The 18,576-nt window shown below is 41.5% G+C and overlaps 2 protein-coding genes across 4 annotated transcripts in view; one reads left to right on the top strand and one right to left on the bottom strand.

Moving 5' to 3' along the window:
• The window catches only part of BLZF1 (basic leucine zipper nuclear factor 1), a 34,094-nt gene extending 27,449 nt beyond the window's left edge, over nucleotides 1–6,645 (bottom strand). The window contains exons 1-2 of one of the 2 annotated variants that reach the window (XM_019747419.2): nucleotides 6,276–6,645; nucleotides 5,171–5,244 (exon numbers count right to left, since the gene is read on the bottom strand). In XM_019747419.2, coding sequence (XP_019602978.2) covers nucleotides 5,171–5,201 — 31 coding nt within the window. In that variant the 5' untranslated portion in view covers nucleotides 5,202–5,244; nucleotides 6,276–6,645. The remainder of the gene's footprint in view (nucleotides 1–5,170; nucleotides 5,245–6,275) is intronic. The other variant, XM_074322498.1, reaches the window with a different exon arrangement.
• Nucleotides 6,646–6,728: 83 nt separating this feature from the next.
• NME7 (NME/NM23 family member 7) overlaps nucleotides 6,729–18,576 on the top strand; it is a 106,551-nt gene continuing 94,703 nt past the window's right edge. Inside the window, exon 1 of one of the 2 annotated variants that reach the window (XM_019747396.2) lies at nucleotides 6,729–6,881. In XM_019747396.2, coding sequence (XP_019602955.2) covers nucleotides 6,879–6,881 — 3 coding nt within the window. In that variant the 5' untranslated portion in view covers nucleotides 6,729–6,878. Of the gene's footprint in view, nucleotides 6,882–7,378; nucleotides 7,397–18,576 lie in introns of those variants that run through there. The other variant, XM_074322500.1, reaches the window with a different exon arrangement.

Raw genomic sequence — 18,576 nt, 5'->3', positions numbered from 1 at the left:
AGCCATATTAAAAGAGGGATAACATAATGTATAAATATTTCAAATTCAAGAAAAGACTGCTGTCACCTTGGTTCCTGGATCCTGGCTCTAGAAATAGAATTTACCAGCCAAGAACCAGAGGAAATGGTAAGCTTGCTCAGGATAATGTTAAGAAAATAGCTATGAAGAAATTACCTGTCAAGTTGTTTTACAGCAAAGGAAATACCTAACAGGAATATTTTCCTTAGGCTTATTTAGTATGTTTCTACATTTTAATAAGCTTATTTTTCTTCTTCTTCCAAAGGTATTAAGAAAAAATTACCTATATTCTCATCACTCTAAAATAACTTTTGATTACTTCAAATTTCTTCAATATTCTTATATACTTACACTCATAATTAACTTTATAAGTATAATATATTTTTCCATTTAGCTTCAGTCTTCATATTATGCATTTTAATGACTATAATATCCCTTCAAGTTAATATAGCATTATTAGATTTTAATTATAATTCTATTGTTGGATATTTAGACTCTTTCCAGTTTTTCACTATAATAACGCTTTAGTGAATACTTTTATACCTATAGGTTTTTCTCAACTCTGAATTATTTCTTTTGAATCAGCTCCCTGGAATAGAATTAATGTGCCCCGTGAAGATCTATATTGTCAAACTGCCTCACAAAATAACTCTACCAGTTTATCAGTAGATCCATTACTTATGTCCTTGGTTAGTTTTATGTTTTTGCATGCTCAGGACCTATGATTTAATACAATACTTCAAAGTAAATAAGAATACATGGAAAGTGTGTAGAATGGTGTTTGGCACAGTAAGCACTCATTAAATGTTAGCTCTTATTGCTTTTACTATTATTCTTTTTTAAAAAATCCCTAATAAACTTTGGACCCTAAGGGGAGAAAGAAAGCTTAATTAATGTCATAAAACATAATTCTGGCTTTTATTCTTTTATGCTAAAGTCATTCAAAGTTATATCACTAGACTTTACGACTATTTTTTCATTTAGTAGATTTTGGGGGGAATTTTTCCTATGTATATAGTAATGTACTCAGAATCCTAAGTTATGTTAGTTAGACAGCAAGTGGAAAGACATAGGGGTATAATTAATATGGACTACTTTAAAAAACATTTTAGATTAAAAAAAGATATTGTCATTTATATAGTAAGTGTTAACTAAAACATCCCTTGGGCCTTAGAGTTGACTCTATTTTCAAAAAGATGAACAAAATAATTCCTCAGAAAGTGAAATAAAGGGTTTGGTATCTTAGTTCATGCTGTAGTACAGAGCACGGAGAAGGAAAATTTCCACTGTACTGTTTTAAAAATAAAGGCCCGTTCCTATGTCCTAAAACTCTGGTTTTAAGTTTGTCTAGCTATCTAATGCAAATTTAATTTTATCACTAAGATATTCTGGCAGTTAAGAAGTAATGTAGAATTATGAATTAACTATAGATTGAACCATTAATGGATATTTAACAGAAATCTCTTTCCAAAAATTATGCCATAAAATTCCAATCAACCCACTTGGTTCAAGCTAAATCTACCCTTAACTTTATTTAAACTGTTGTACTTACTCAAGCATTGATGAATACCGAAGTTGTACTGTATCTCACATGGCCACTCCCTCCCTGTAGCAACTATGCTTCTAGCTAATGTACAGGGGCAAGAAGACAAGTGGGTGTCAGGGCTGGACATCTTCTCACCCAGTAACTTCCCTTTCGTAACTCTACTTTTCCTTGTGACTCACACAGAAACCTTTATTACATATGCATCAGGCACAATCCAGGGCACATTCATGAGCGATGACCTTCTCTCAAGTGGGAAGATGATCAATGGTGCCAGCTCCACAATTATGAGCAATGCTTAGTATGTAAAGCAAAACACCAAACCCTGTTCTTCTCCACTCTTTGAAGGGAACCAACCATCCAAATTCTTGTAATGTAGGTCAAATAACGAGAAGAATAGAATTCTTTTTGCAATTCAGGGTAATACACGGCTCAAGGGGGGTTCAGTTAGTGTCCTCTATTATCAAGCTGATTGCCATGGTTCTCGGGAGGCCTGAGGGCTGTCATGTGCCACGCCCTGCTCTAGGAGACTAAGGCAAAAAGAATATGATTCGACACTCTGTCATATAAATCTATGAAGACAGACACTCTAAGTCAGCAGGATGGTGCAGGAGAAAGAACACCAGCCTCTGAGTCCAAATAACTGAAGTCCCTACTGCCACCCTGTGTAACCCTGGGCAAGTCAGTTACCTAACCCTCCTGCATTCCGTCATGTTTTCAGAATAATGCAAATGGCAGAGTATTTTAAAATAATTTTTCTCGCAGACTAGACTGTTGGGAGTTCTCAGGGCAGGGAATGCCTCCCAGTCGTTGTATCATTAGCTTAATGAAATGGTGCTTGGTAATTGTAATTGCTTACTGAGGTTCATCAATGTTAACACGTTCCCTAGAAGATTTCATTTTAACATCCAATAACTAACTCAGTTACAAATGGCTTAATTTTTTTTCCTCTACACTAAATCATTAGTTAATAACTCAGTTATAGTTTGTTCTGAAATAAACTTTTCAGAACACCTGCAGATTTAGCTATAAAACAGGTAAGCAAATTAGGGATCGCCACATGGTAATGTTATCAATATTCTTTTACATGTCACCAACATCATTTAATAAAGTTTGGTTAGTTATTATTAAATTAGAAAAATATGTTATAGATCTTGGACTTAAGAGTTAGGCCCATATTTAGCGATGTGGAATCCATACATTGTTTTTTGTCTCAGGCCCCATGAATCAAGGGTCCCCTGATCAAATGAGTGTGGGCAATGTATCACTTAAGCTTCACAGTGTCCATTCGTATATTAAGGGCTCTGAGAGGTCCTGTAGATTATAATCTCTCCTTTAATCCAGCATTTCCCAAATTTATTTGCTCATGGAATACTTCTTCACTAATACCTATTATTCCACAGAACTAGTATTAAAGTTAGACTATTTCATCGAATTATAAATACTTAAATGCCTTAGACTTTTCTATGTGGTCCACTTTCACTAATACCTTTAATTTTAGTATTGCTTCTAAGAAAAGTTCTAGATTGACATTCTAATTTTCTAATCGTTCCTATCTAGTGCATGTTTCCCTTTCAAAAACTGCTCTAGCAGCAAGGACACATCCCTCTAATAACAAGGTTGCTTGAACATCTGCTGAGAGGAAGTTCTGTCGTTGCGAACCAATCTTGCTTCTCTTCTGAGGCAGTTACAGGAAGTGCAGACAACTGACAAATGTCAACCATGTAATACGAGTACCTTTTGTTCACTAACGACAGTTAACTTTATATTAAGTAGGAATAGGACGAATAGCTGAATAATGTACCTTACTGGAAAATGAAGATCAAATGAAATAACGTTATATGAAAATGTGGTATAACTCTACTACTCATCACAAACAAGTAATAAAATAAAAATAATTACATTTCACAGAGGACTTGCAATAATTAATTTTGAATCACTAATGATAACATTGTATTTGGTTTTGTTTTTTGCCAAGCACTATGCTAACTACTTTCACATTAGTCACCATTTAATCGCTCTGATTTCCCATTAATCCCCAGTTTATTTCTTTCCTTAGTCGGTGGTTTGCTTATTCTAATATTATGAAAGGCACATAGCTGAATTAAATTCAATGACATATTTATTGGCATGATCGTCTCGTCCTTGCTTCCCAAACATAGCCGACCCCTTTAAAGAGTTTGCTGTTGGAGGTCAGCTGCTGCAAAGCTGGCTTCCAGAAAACAGTTTCCTATCTCTCACTGACAGCCCCAACCTCAAGAACTCACTCCATCCCAGAAAAACCTGAATTAGGAGAAGTGCATTTTGGAACATGCTGAGATTGTAACCTATGTCTAAGTGAAGACGGTCAGTGGGCAGCAGCTGTAAGCGTCCGAATCCAAGGGAAGAGAGATAGAGATTTGGAAGTCATTCTAATACACAATCACCAAAGCCCTGAGAGTAGGAGAGAAAGAGGGATGAAAAACAATATTTAAAAGATAAACCCGAAGAAGAGGATGAAAAAGAAACTCCAATAGAACTGTCTACAACGCTGGAAATGTTGTATCTGCACTTTCTAAAACAGTAGCCACCAGGCACATGTGGCCACTGAGCACAAGTGTGGCTAGCGGCACTGAGAAGCTGAATTATTAATTTTAAAAACATTCATTTAAACTCAAATAGACACCTGCCGTTAGAGCACTGGACAGTGAGGGTCTACAGAGAAGGCTGAAAGTGAGAGTGATGTCATGGACGTCAAGGAACCATGGTATTTCAAAGGGTGGGAGTGATCAACAGTGTGCAACGTTACAGAGAAGACAAGGGAGGCAGGACTACAAAGTAACTCTTGGAGTTAGCAAGTGTTACGAGTTGAATTGTATCCCCTCCAAGTCTTCCTATGTGCAAGTCTTAACCCTCCATACCTGAGAATGTGACCTTATTTGGAAACAAGCTCATTGCAGACGTAACTAGTGAAGATGAGATCATGGCAGAGTAGGATGGGTTTACGTCCTCATGAAAAGGAGAAACTGGGGCACAGAGACACACACAGGGAGAATGCCATGAGAACATAAAGGAAGATAGGGTGAGCAAGCCAAGGAATCCCCAAATTTGCCAGCAAACCCCCAGAAACTAGGAGAGAGGCTTGGAACAGAGCCTCCCCTGGTGCCCTCAGAGGGAGCACGGCTCTGCCAACACCTTGATCTTGGACTTCTCGCCTCCAGATCTGTGATACAAATTTCTTTTGGTAAAGCCACCAGTTTGTGACACTTTGACACAGCAGCCCTTAGCACCACTGCAGCAGGAAAGAGCTCTTTATACCAGCTGGTTGTTGGTCCACCTTGTTTAATCTTCCAGTGGCGAGAGAACACAGCTGTAAAACCTTGCTTTTACACTAAATGTTTAACAGTAGTAGTCATCTAGTAAGTACCGCCGAATGTTACCACTCAGTTGTACATACCTGAAGTACTGAAATGTAAGCACTGCGTTACAAAACAAACATGAAGAGATCTGAAACACCGACGATTCCCCAGGGCTCGATGAGATTTAGTTACCTGGCTCAAACATTCCTTCGTCCTATTGTCATAAATGTCATATTTCGAAAACAATTCTCATCAAAAGAAGATGACTTACCTTTAGTTTCTAAACTCTCAAGAGTAGTCATTTTTAACCAGTGAAAGTGCACCACAAGGCCACTGCTGAAAAACCTAAAAATGTAAAAAGTGAAAAAAAAAATGAATACCATATAAACACATTCACAAGTTCCTGTAATTTAAGTATGATATTCTACTTGCCTCTGTATTCAGTAACATGCATTTAGAAAGGGCGTGTCCCTCCTCCCTTTTATAACCGGTGATATTGTTATGGCTACCAAATGTCTCAAAAAAAAATTAGGGGTGGTTTACTTTCAAATTTCTGTTTCACTGTCCTCACCAGTGTACTCTAAAGGGGCGGGTGTGTGTCCCGACTTTAGTTCAGAAATAGCACTGAAGCTGCTGCCGGGGCTTTTGTATCACTGATATGGCAACAGGAATTTTAAAGTAATTAGAGTAATTACTTTCTCAGGAGACATCGACACTAAATTGTTCACCAAGTATATCAGATAGGAGCTTCTGTTTAGATGTTTATCAAGCAACAAAAATATTCATGAAAACTCAGTTTACATTACAGTTTCTTGGTAATAAAACTGAAACGGCACAGCATATGCGCTCAATGTATACATGGCCCTACAGTATAGACTGAGACTCACTGGAGAACATGACAAGGAAGGCGATCCTAGTGCCACATTAATACATTATGACCTGTACACCACACGGCAACTGGTTTCATCCCCAAAACGATCGCTCTGAGTACTCGCTATAGCTCGACACCTTCCTCAACAGTCACAGACCCTCCTTCTATTGCTCCGAAAACAGGCCTCCAAAGCCCCTTCGGATGAGCAATCAGCCCGGACACGGCGCTGGAAGACGCACCGCGCAGGGGGCGAGCACAGCAGCGTCTGCCGCCAAATACCGAGGGCGGGGGGCGGCCGGCGGTGCGTGGGGGCGGGGAGCAGGCACGGCGGCGGCGGGTGCGGCAGCGACACCGTCTCCCGTCCCGGGAAGTCGCGTCCCAAGTTCCGTGCCCGCCGGAACGAGCCTCCCTGGAACAACACGTAACTTTCCCTGCATCCAAAGCGACTGAACCCCAAACTGTCACCTGGACCTCGCCCCTGTCGACGCCCCCTGCTCGGTCTTACCTCTTAGAGCCTCACCCTTCCCGCTCCAGGGGGCTTCCCTTCCCAGGCTCTTCGGCTCGCTGTCACCGGGCTACCTTCTCCGCGCGGCCCTTCCCATTCGGCGCCGACCCGCCCAGCCTGGGACCAACTTCTCGCTCACGGACGATCACTTCCGATTGGTTCCTCAGGGTTTCGTTTCCGGAAGACGTTTCCGAAAGAAAAAGGTAAACACACCCTGCGGGGCGCTTAAACTCAAGTGTCACAGACCGTACGGTCTAAGGCTTCAGTAAGTGAAAACTGGACAAATGTCTATTTAAAAATTAACTATGGAATAGTTGGTTCACAACCACATACAGGCTTGAACTTCCGGGTCACCTGTCAACCGTAAACGGAAGTGACGATTCAGGAAGAGGTAAGCGGGCCACGGTAGCAGGGGGCGGGTCCGTCGGCTGGGTGGGCGGAGCTTAGATCACTCCCAGCCATTAGGGACGAAGGAGCGGAGCCGCAGCTCACGGCGTCCACAAGTGGGAAGGTCTCTGTTGCCAGAGTAACCGGGCGTCGGTGTTGGTGCTGGTGTCTTCCCCTTAAGGCGTTACCTGTTCCTCGTGCTGAACTCCTGAGACTATGGTGAGTGCCGGGCGAGATCGGAAGCACGGCTTCGGGGTGCTGGTTCCGCAGCGGCCTCGGCCCGGGTCCCGAGGCGTCGGGGCCCTCAGGGCGTCCCCATCCCTCCCACCTTCGCCCCATTGTCTCTCCCTTTCCTGGCTGGCGCTGTCCCTGCAGGATCGTCGCTGTCCCTCCGTCTCGCGGCCCCGAGTCCCACGCTGGTCCTGCTGAGCCTCTAGAGTAAATGCACGGAAAGTGGAGGGTGATCACTTGGGTGAGACGCCGAGTCTGAATAGGCTGACGTGCAACACTGTTTCGAACAAACTTGTTAAACGTCGGCATTTTCATCGTTGCATGTTTCAGGCTCTCCGCGTCGCCTCTGAGCGCGTGGTGGTGTGGACGTGACCGTCTCAGCACCGCTGCGAATCTCCCTGGATCCTGCGGTCTGTCCTGAGTGGCAGAGCCCCGTCCCGCACCCCGTCTCAGGGCCGCGTCGCAGCGATCGCTGTGTTTGGTGTCAGCGCTCTTCCAGCCAGGTGGTGACCTTCTGTCCGGGTCGGTGCTTTCTCACAGCAAGGCCCCTTTGCATCACTGGGAGAGCTTCTGGAAAACCCACTTGCTTGAGCCTCCCCCTCCCCCTCCCCCAGAACCTGTGCGTTCGCAGGACGAGGGCTCGGCATTTGCATTTCTAAAAAGCCAGTAGGTGATGCTAACGCACTCACCTGATGCAGAACACGAGGGTTCTGGTTAATTCGCGTGACTTCCCAACTCTTTTCAAAACTTGCAAATAACGGACTGGAGGCTAGAACGCTGACTTGTCAGATGGGAATAGCTATGAGTTTAGCAACCGAGCCCCAGCCCCACCCCTTCTTTCTCTGTTACTGCTCAGTAATCCTTTTTGTTACCCCAGTCAGCCCCCGCCCTTTTCAAAGCTTCACTTTACAAACCATCCGTCCCCTGCCCCTGCTCGTTCCTCCGTTCTCAGCAGATGACAGAGTCTAACAGTTTCTTCCACCTCATGCCCCCAGCCTACACGTTGATCTATACTTTTATCCATCCTTCAGTCTCGTGTGTCTAGTTTAGAGAAAGAGGTGTCGAAGGAGAATGCATCCATCTTTTCCCTAGATCTCATTCTTTACCATTGAATACAAGACTTTTGCTTCTGGTTATCATTTTTCTTTCCTGTCATTTTAGCCTTTTCCTCTCCACTTCCTTCTCCTCGGGGTTCAAATCATACATCTTAAGAAAATGAAATGAAAACACGCCGCCCCATCCTGTGTTTATCCACTTCTTGCCCAATCCTCCCATCTATGGGTCAGTAAACTGCTGGAGTGCATGGTGTTTTTACCTGCTCTACCGCCTGCCCCTTCACTTTCATTCTCCATACCATGGCGTTTGTTTTCCTGTCTAGTGGCTTCAGTGAAGTTGCTCTTGCTTAAGTTTCTACTGGCCTTTAAGTGCCAAATCCAGTCATTGTCAAAATGTATGTTATTTAGGCTCTGTAACAACTGAAATTCATGGTCACTCAGGCGCTCTTTTTTTCACTGGCTTTGCTGCTATTTAAATGCCACTCTCAGAGACTCACTCCTTAATTAATTTCTCTTAGTCTATACGTTTTTCCTTTGCTGATTTCATCCCCACACATGAGTTCTTGTAATGCCTAAGCTTTCATTCCCAGATTTCAGTTTTCATCTCAGACCTGCTAAGGCCTAACCGAGTTGCTTGCTGAACATGTCTACCTGGCTGTCCTAAAGGCCCCTCAAACTCGGTATGACCAAAACTGAGCTCGCTATCTTTCCACCTGGTTTCTCTTGTTTCACCAAGTTAATTAATGATGCCACATTATTGTAACCTAAATGAGACACCAGCGTTATCCTGCATTCCATCTCCTGTGTCTCCCATATGCAGTTGGTCAGTAGATCCTGTTTTAGTTTAAGATCTCCTCAGTTGAAATTATTTGTGTATGTCACCCTTACTAAACTGCATTGTTAGAGGAATGGATCCTTATTTTTTGTTCACTGTTATTGCTTAGACCATGTTAGGCATTCAGATATTTGCTGAATGAAACTAAAAAGAGAGAAAGAAAAAGAGGAAGAAAGTAGTAAGTGCTCTGAGAGGGTACAGAGTACTTGGGGGGGGTGGTATTAGAGGATGGTGTCTTCACTTTTCAGAGTCAGAAAAGCCATCCTGAAGCAAATGGAATAGAGTTTCAGTAGGTAGAATTCAGTGAGCTGTACAATGGCGTAGGGAGGGAGAAAGTGACATTTACAGAATACTGGTTTTGTGTGTGTGTGTGTGTCTGTGTGTGTGTGTGTGTGTGTGCCTGCCTTACATTTTGTCATTCAGACTTTCCAACAACCCAGACACAGCAGTGAAGTCTTCCCCCACCCTCTGCCTTGACTGGAGGGGTGTGTATGTGTGTCTCCTTCCAACTGGGGGGTCACTGGAGTCCCCTCTGAGGAAGTGACTCTTGCCTTGAGGCCGGAATGAAGTGCAAAGATCTAAGGACAGGTTCCAGGCAGCACTAACAAGATCAAAGGCCCTGAGACAGCAAAGAGCTTGGTGCATTTCAAGAACTACCTTTGGTTTAATACAAAAAGGAAGAAAAGGAATTAGATGGTGGCAGCAGTGGGGGAAGTAGGGTGGAGAACAGCATGAGATGCAGTTAGAGAGGTAGGCAGAGGCCAGACCACGTGTGTGTCTGACAGCAGTGTTTCTCAAATTGTAGATTGTAAACCATTACTCCGTCATGAAAGCAATCGTGGTATGTAGCCAGCACTGAAATGGAAGACAGCATGAAATAGATGCCATGTTCATTGCATCTAGTAAGGGTAACTTTCATGAAACTTGTTTTAAGTTGTATGTGTATTGTATGTACTGGGTTCTGATGGAAAATGTATTTCGTACTGTGAGTCATGACCCACAAAGTTCAACATGTAGTATATTTTGAACAATACGTATATAATTTAAAAGGCAAAATAGCTGAATTCTCGAGGCAAGCAGATTTCTTATTCCACCTTTGACTGAGTGACAGTCCTATGGTGTGGCATGAAAAAGCTCTGAAATTAACGAAAAGCTAAAATTGACTAGAGAAGAATTTTCAAATTTCTTTCTGCATCCAGATCTCTTTTCAAATGTCAATTGCTGTCAATCCTTTATGAGAAAGACTAGGCCTTTTGAAGAAGAGCGAGAGACGCTGTTCTGTGTTCAGTCTAGCCCCTGGCATGTGTGTTGTATCAGCAGCTGCTGCTGTCATTACAAGCAGCGGAGGATGGAGGGCCCTTGCTCAGCTGGCTGCCTTCCTGATCACTGCCATTGAATGACCTGGTCACTTTCCGGCTGCACCTGGTTTGTTCCAATTGTAGCTTTCAGCACCAGAGTTAGGTTCTACCTACAAATTCCAGAACCACCTTTATGTTAAGCAGAGATGGGCAACTGTAGTTTAGTGTGTCTCCCATACATACATGGTGTTCAAGGTAAAGAATATACTCGTCATCAATTTATTTACTTTTATACGTAAAGAGAATAGAGGAGATGATTCAAGACTCTTGCAACTCGTAAAGAGCTATGAATGTTATCTAGCTTCCAAAACAGCATTGATTTGAATACTGTGAACCGGGGTGAACTGCTAGTCTAACAAAGGTTTTTAAAGATTATCAATCATTTTCCACAAGATTTAGACTAAAATGTCTCAAAGTTGTTGTTGTTCTAAAAGAGCCCTTCGAAGAGAGTTTCATGATTGCTAAGTAAAGGATTTTATTCCCGAAAGGTTTTAGTTTCTGACTTTATAGAGTTTCTTCTAAATAGGTTTCCTGTTTTTGTCTTTGGTGCATGCTTCTTATCCATCCAGAATTCCTTTTGTTACCGTGTTTCCCCGAAAATAAGACCTAGCCGGACCATTAGTTCTAATGCATCTTTTGGAGCAAAAATTAATATAAGACCCAGTCTTATTTTGCTATAATATAAGACTGGGTCTTATATAATATGATATAATGTAATGTAATATAATATAATACTGGATCTTATATTATTTTTGCTCCAAAAGATGCATTAAAGCTGATGGTCCGGCTAGGTCTTATTTTCGAGGAAAACACGGTACTTGAATTTAGAGGTACTACACTTCTAAAGCCTCAGGCAGGATTTCATTGGCTGCAACTGAATCAGAAAGTATAGAGCCTAAATTACAAAGCTGAATGACTGAATGAATGAATTTACATATATTTTATTACAAATGCACTCTGTTATCCTTTTTTGCAGGAACCATAGTATTTGCAAAACTAAACAGCAACTGGTTAATATAATGCCCTAATTTTCTTCATATGTGGCCCTTTATCTTTTTCCTGTTCTTTTTTGCCTGTCTATCCTCCATCCTTTGTGTGTGTGTGTGTGTTTTTTGCCCAGCTTTGGAAATATAATTGACATATAACATTGTGTAATTTTAAGATGTACAATGTGTGGCTTTGACACACTTATATGTTAACAATGATTACCACTGTAGCATTAGCGAAGATCTCCATCATGTCACAGAATTACCATTTCTTTTTTGTGGTAAGAACATTTGAGATCTACTGTCTTAAAACAGATTGATGGAGGCGGAGTTGGGGGGTGGGCTAGGAGGAACTGTGTAAAAAGGGTGAAGGTGGTCAAAAGGTATAAACTTCCAGTTGTAAACTAAATAAGATGTAAGGGACAGCGTGGTGATTATAGTTAATAATACTGTGTTGCATATTTGAAAGTCACTGAGTAGATCTTATCAGTTCTCATTACAAGAAAAAAATTTTTTTTAACTATGCGTGGTGATGGATGTTAACTAGACTTATTGTGGTGATCACTTTGCAATATATACAAATATTGAATCATTATGTTGTATGCCTGAAACTAATATAATGTTATATATCAATTATAGCTCCAAAGAAAGAAAAAACCCAAAGAAATGAATAAAAAGAAATTATCTTAGGGGGAATCCAGGATTTTGAAAAAAAAAAAAAATTACTATAAATTCATTTTAAAATACTCCTAAGGACACTCGCATTATTTCTGAAAATAGTGTAAATGATAAATCCTATTGTTCATAAGGGGTAGGAACCTAGGACCAGGTGGACCAGGTTGGAGAAGGCTCAAGCCTGTGACCCAAACACAGTGTTTGTAAGGAGAGAAAATGAGAGAGAACCCACATGTCTCTCAACAGGGAGATGGCTAAGTAAACTCGGTGGCCATCCTGGTAATATTATGTAGCATCTAAAGAGATTGTCATAGGTCTGCATCTTCTGACTGATACAGATAAGACCTTTTCAGTGAGGTTAGTTGCAGAATATTTGTAATTTACAATTTATGTAAGAAATCATTGTCAAGACCCTGTTAAGGAGCTTTTTCCTTGGGTTTTCTTCTAGGAGTTTTCAAGTTTCAGGAATATGTGGTTTAAGTCTTGAATCCATTTTGAGTTAATTTTTGTGAGTGGTATAAGACTGAGGTCTAATCGCGTCGCCCATCTTTCTTTCTTACTCATTAGTTATTCATGTATTCAAACACGTGTTTGTGGAGTGTTTGCTGTATGTCCGGCACTGGCTTGGTGTTGATTCATAAACTAGCCCACAGTGGCTCCTACGCCATGGACCTTGAGAAAAACAAATATTTGAAGAAAAATAAAAGAGCAACTATAATTTGGGTTACCAAAGAAAAATGACAAGGCGGGGAGGAAGTGTGCAATCAATGTGAATGAGCTGACCAGCCTGGGGGGTCAGGGAAAGCCTAGGTGACGTAGCTTTTAATTCCTGTTTTCCTTAGTTGGTGAGACAGATGATATATGTAAACAAACAAACAAATGAGGTCACTTCGTGTGGTGCTAAGCATTATGGGGAAAATTAAGTAATGTGACAGTGGCTGGCAGCAGCCCCCGTCAGCTTATGTGGGGCAACCAGGGAAGGTCCTCATGAGGAGGTGCTTTTACAGCTGAGATCTCAAACAGGAGCTGGCCGGGTAGAGACCTCGGAGAAGAGCATTCCAGGCAGAGGCTTGTTAGAGGAAGAGGAGGAAGCCAGTGTGATTGGGGCCTGGAGAAGGAGGAAGAACAGGAGGAGACGAGACGAGAGCTGAGAGGCAGGCAGCAGCCAGGGAGTCCTGAGGCCTTTGGGACAGGAAGGATTTGGGATTTCCTTCTCAATGCAGTGGGGTAACGCGTCTCATATATTTTTCCTGTCCCATCAAACTATCTTGTTTTCCTTGGGTCTGCCTTATTTAAACTGATAGCCATATTACTTTGGTCTTTCAGTGCCTGTTTTCATTCTGTCAGTGGTATTTATGACCTTGTAAACTTTGGAAGATATTTTTCTGTTCCGCTTTTATCTTTAAAGATCAGCGACTCTTAATTTCTCCCTTTATATAGTTGCCTTTTCACAATTTAATTGCCCTTCTCTGGGCCTTTGTTTCCCATAATATCTTCTCTGAGGTGTGGCCAGCAGAGGTGCACGCTCCAGGTAGGCGTGTGTCATAGTTTCCACGGGGACAGTATATGTTCCGCTCTGATTTTCCTGGCCCCTTTCCTGACGGTGCCGTAGCGTAAGACTGAGTATCTTGTTCTCTAGGAAGGAGACGTCTCCATTTCCTATGAACCTTGTATTCATTTTCCTGCAAAAACTGCCTGAACTACTTCACTTTCAGAAGCTGTTGATATTTTAAGACCTTTCTGTTAATTAGGAGTGAAAAATTGTAGCTATGAAAACGTATGGCTCAGTTCAAGTTTATTTTCTGATACCAGGCCCTTTGTCTAATCAGGTTGCTCACTGTTCTCTTTCCTGACTCATCTTACGTGCTGTGCCTTCTTCTTCTTGCTTCCGTTTTGGAAAATTTATTTCCATTTGCATTCATCGTAGCTCGAGGGTTCTCTGATATATGTAAATTGAATTTCATTCTCTGTTTTCCATAGTTCTGATACAAGCTAAAAAAATATATATATATATCACATTTTATATATAATATGTAATATATAATTATGTTATATAATACTGTGTAATACATAATGTATGAAACAATATAGCATGTATATATTTACATATATCAAATATTTAATTTATTCTGTTGTACAAGTAGCCATTTTTGGAGATTTTAAAATACAGAAGTGAAAAAATAAATTAATCTGTAATATCACTGAGTATATACAATCACTATTAATATTTTCGTATAATATCCCAGTCACATGTGTGTGTGTATAAATATATGTAAATGTATATAGCTTTTAAAATGTGATTCTGTTGTATACATTATTTACAAATCTGTTTTTTCACTTAATATACCTTATATGTTTTTGCGGATCAATTTTAAGTCCTACATTGTATCCTTTCATTTGCTCTGATTTAACCAATCCATTTATTAATTTCGTCTTCTAACACCATAATTAACATTTTTGCAGACACATTTCTACAACATCTGTAATTATTGCCTTTGAGTACATTAGAAATGGAATAACTGGGTGAGAGGCCTTGTGCGTTTTTAGGGCTGTTTGATACGCATTGCCAGATCACCTCCAGAAAAGTTTTACCAGTTTGTAGTCTGCCAGCAGTGTGCCATTGTACTTACTTCTCCTCTAAGTTCTAATGTGCAGTTTTTATGTATTTCATACATACATCAAACAATGGATTTGGACTTGTAATAAAAATTTCACCTTCCATGCCCAGTATATTGAGAAAGATTATAAATTACTATGTTCTGTAGCTGAAAAGCATTGTTAATACTTAGTCTAAAATATTTCTCCATAATTATTATTTTACATCTTTTATACACTGTTAAAATTCCGAAGGTATTGCCTATGTATAGTGAAGAAGACCGAGGTAACTGTTCCTAAACTATTGTTCACGGACAGATTTGCTCGTCCGCTCTCACCTACCTGTTTTGAAGCGGCACCTGTTGTACTGCAATGGAACTGGTGGAAAGTGAGAAATCCTAAATCCTCAGTCCTATTCCATTCTTGGCTTTAGCAGTTGTTTAGTGTGTGATGTGTAATCTTTCTGGGCAGTTGTTTTCTCATTCATAAAATCAGAATGACAATTTCTGTTCAGAAGACCTTAAAGCATTTTTGTGAGGTTCCTATGAGATCATGCACAGGAAAGAAATTTATAAACTGTGATGTGCTACACAAATGAAATGTCTTATTTTCATACTAACCAGGATGCTGCCTAATGGGAAGGTAGTTGGGGAGAAATGGAAGGAGATTAAAATCTAAAACGAGTTTCAGAAGTAGATATTTGAGGTTACTGGTGTTATTGTCCAATTTTGTGGATACTTAAAAATTTGCTTTTCTATATTACGTTCCTTCTTTCTCAGTTCCCATTACAGTCCTTTTTCCTAGTGAAGGCAGTAAAGGTCAGGCAAAGGGAGAGAAGAAGGGGAGATGGCAGGAATGGTGCTTGCGACCAGTTTCAATGACTCTCATATGCTTTTGGGGGAGGGAGCAGCCAAGCATGTCTGATATGTGTTTAGTGAGTATTACATCTGAGATCCATGAATTTTACTCAGCTTAAATGGATTAGCTGGGAATGTTTACTTTTGTTACTGGTAGTCTTGAAATGTTATTATTCAGTAATTTAATGTACTGTAAACGCATTCTAGCCTGCTTCTTGCTGCAGAGGCTCAGAGACAAGGCTCTGGGAAGAAGGAAAATCCCTCCAGCTAGTGGCAGCACAGGTCTACCATTTATGTTAAGTCCTCTTGGTCTTTAGGATGTTTATTGACTTTTATGTATGTGCCCAAATCTCTGAAAAGTGCATATTTGTGTATCTTAGGTATCTGAACATTTTTCATAATTAAACAATTTCAAATTTTATATCCAAAGAGAGAATGGCTCCTATAATAATATCATCACGTTTCCCATCAGCATTTCCACTAGAAACGAGTAATGGCCTTAAGATTTTGTCTTGTCTCCCAGTGGGCACAGAGGTCGACACACAGAGACGCGCACAGAGTACGCGTCTCTAGAATATTTTCAGAACCCAAACTGAAGTTCTGCGTGTTACGTAGACATGGGCGGAGCCTCTTCAACTCATCCGTCTGCCCCACTGGTGGGTTCTTGCTACGGCCGTATTGCTGAGACAGACGAAAAGATGAGAGACCTCTCTTACGGAGCGAGCTCACCATCTCAGGGGAAGAGAGAACATGATACACTGTATACTAACTTAGAGAAATTCAATGTCCCCATTTGTAAGATGAACATAATGCTAGCTCCCTGCAGGGATATTGTTATGATTAAGTGAGAGAAAGTGCTTAGCCTAATGCTTTATACATTGTAATACATTTACAAATCTTAGCGGTTATTGTTGTTACTATTGCTGTTGCTACTGATGGGTGTTAAGATAGAGCCCTACCCTTAGGGAATATAGGGATAGAGAGGAGAGACTAATCACTATATATGCGTGTTAAATAAAAACAACAAGATTAGTTCACTTTACAGCTTTTCCTGTGTTATTTTTCATTCATTAAGTTTTAGAAGTGACGCTTTAACTTACGAATATATATAAATCCAAAATTAAACGTATGCATACTGATGTCAACATGGGTTCCTTAAACTTTCCAGAAGACGTTTGAAAACAGGGTAGGAAACGAAAGTATGTTATGTGTTTCATTGTTCAAGGTACAGCCTAGGACTCTGTACAATTCCGTGCTTAACAAATGGTCCCCTCCCCTTCTCGTAAACAGTTTTGCTTATTGACCCAGATGTCCCTTTTGATGGGCTGTGAATGGGCCTGAGACACACAGTTGGTGACTGTTTGGCAGTACATGAGGTGTTCTTATTAATAGAATTTTTAAGCACATTCTTTTGGTTTAACCTTTTGAGATACAGCTTTTTAGACGTTTACATATTTCCCCCCAAGATTTACGTGCACTTCAGCCGCCCTTTTCCATTTGCCTGAAATGTTCCTTCACTTCTTCCCTTGCTAAATGACACCGCATCAGAGAGTACCTTTTTCCACCCCATCTGAGTAGCACCTCCAGTTACTCTTGTTCCCTTTACCCTTCTTCACCTTCTTCTTTTTTCATTTTAACACCTGACCAAAGCATCACACAGCTGCAATTTTAATAACGATAGTGGCTGATATTGACATGTTTTCCGTTTTTTAATGAATTTAAGTTCTTAATTAATTCAGGTGTCATGCATGGGTGGAGAAAGGAGATCAGTATCAATAGACAGCAGAGAGTCTCAGACCTTCAGGCAAAAAGAGTGGTGCTCTGAAAGGTAGTTGGGAAGAAGGGAAGTTAACTTTCCCCTGAATTTCCCCGAGTCACTTGGTAGAGACCAGGTGTGGAGAACTGTTCCTGATCAAGAGCTGTTTACGACCAGAGAAAATCCAGAATTCTAAGTCTAAAGACAGAACTCTAGATTCATTCATTCATTCAACAGTTATTTTTAAGTCCCCGTTCTGCGCAGGGCACTGTTCTAGACACTCAGACATAATGACGAATGACAAAATCCAGCTCATATGGAGCTGACATTTCTGGGGGTAGGGAGTCACACACTAAGCAAATAAACATATAATATAATGTTAGGAATTGGTAAGTGTTAGGTAAAATTAAATAGGTTGTGGGAGAAGGGAGTGAAGAAAGTAGAAGGGGAGGGTGGGGGGTGACATTTAGTTGGACGGTCGAGGAAGCCTGTCCAGATCGGTGACATTGGAGCAGAGACCTGAAGGAAGTGACACTGTCCAGAGGCCTGGCCATCCCAGCATAGAGCGGCCCAGGCCCGGGGAATGTCAGAGGCAAACATTCTCTAGTGGGAGCCTGCTCGCTTGGTCCAGGCACCAGCAAGAAGGCCAGTGTGCCTGCAGCAGACAGGGCGAGGGGGCCGCCGGCCAGGTCACGTGGGCCCTCCGTGGCTCAAACTCAGTGAGTCCTAGAACTAGGAGAAACCTAGGGTTTTGGTCAGACCAGTGTTTTGGGAAATGAGGTTGTGATCACAGGTAGATTGTGAACTCTTAAATTGTGGACAGCAATCAGGCTGTGGAAAACAGGGTGACATATTGGTACATTGCTCCTCCCGAGGATAAGAATTGTTTCGTGGGCTGTGTGTGTGTGTGTGTGTTGGCGCTAATGGAAATTGCAGTTCTTACTATAGGTTCTGGTAAAGACAAAAAAAAAAAAAAAAAAAAAATGTTTGTGAGCCACTGATCTAGTCTTATCCCTGAATTTTGTGGATGAGGAAACTAACTGGGCAGTGCTCGAAGGCCCATGGCTTTCTCCTCCGCGTGGTGCTCTCGCCCCACACTGGGCTGGCTTCCGTGGGGACGCCCGTGCGTGCCCGCAGGTGTGACGGACTCCAGCTGAACTCGTCCTCATTTCTAAACAAAGGGAAGGAAGTGAAAACTTGGTTTAGCCAAGGCCATCTCAAGCAGAACCCATGTCAGTTCTGCTGTACGGCCTCTTTACACTGCTTCTTATTCCCTTTACTTTCTCTGTTTTCTTCAATATCCTCTTATTTCTCGAGGAAAGAAAGCTATCTGAAGTGAAGAGAGAGGGAGGGAAAGAAAGCCAGGACGGAGAGAGAGGGACAGACATCCAAAATCCAGGAGGGAAAGAGGAACCGCTAGGACTGAGGGAGAGGGCAGGAGGGACACCTGTCCTGTGCCCTGCCTGCCCCGCCTGCTGTCCCCGCGATCCCCTCTGCCCCCTCCGAAGGCCCTAGCCCCCAGGGAGGGCAGTGCTGGTGGAGCACAGGGTCCACCCACTTTCAAAG

Source organism: Rhinolophus sinicus, linkage group LG17, assembly GCF_036562045.2.
Source record: "Rhinolophus sinicus isolate RSC01 linkage group LG17, ASM3656204v1, whole genome shotgun sequence".
NCBI classification, from domain to species: domain Eukaryota; kingdom Metazoa; phylum Chordata; class Mammalia; order Chiroptera; family Rhinolophidae; genus Rhinolophus; species Rhinolophus sinicus.
Note: the sequence above shows the minus strand (reverse complement) of the source record. Positions and strands in the feature narration are given on the sequence as shown.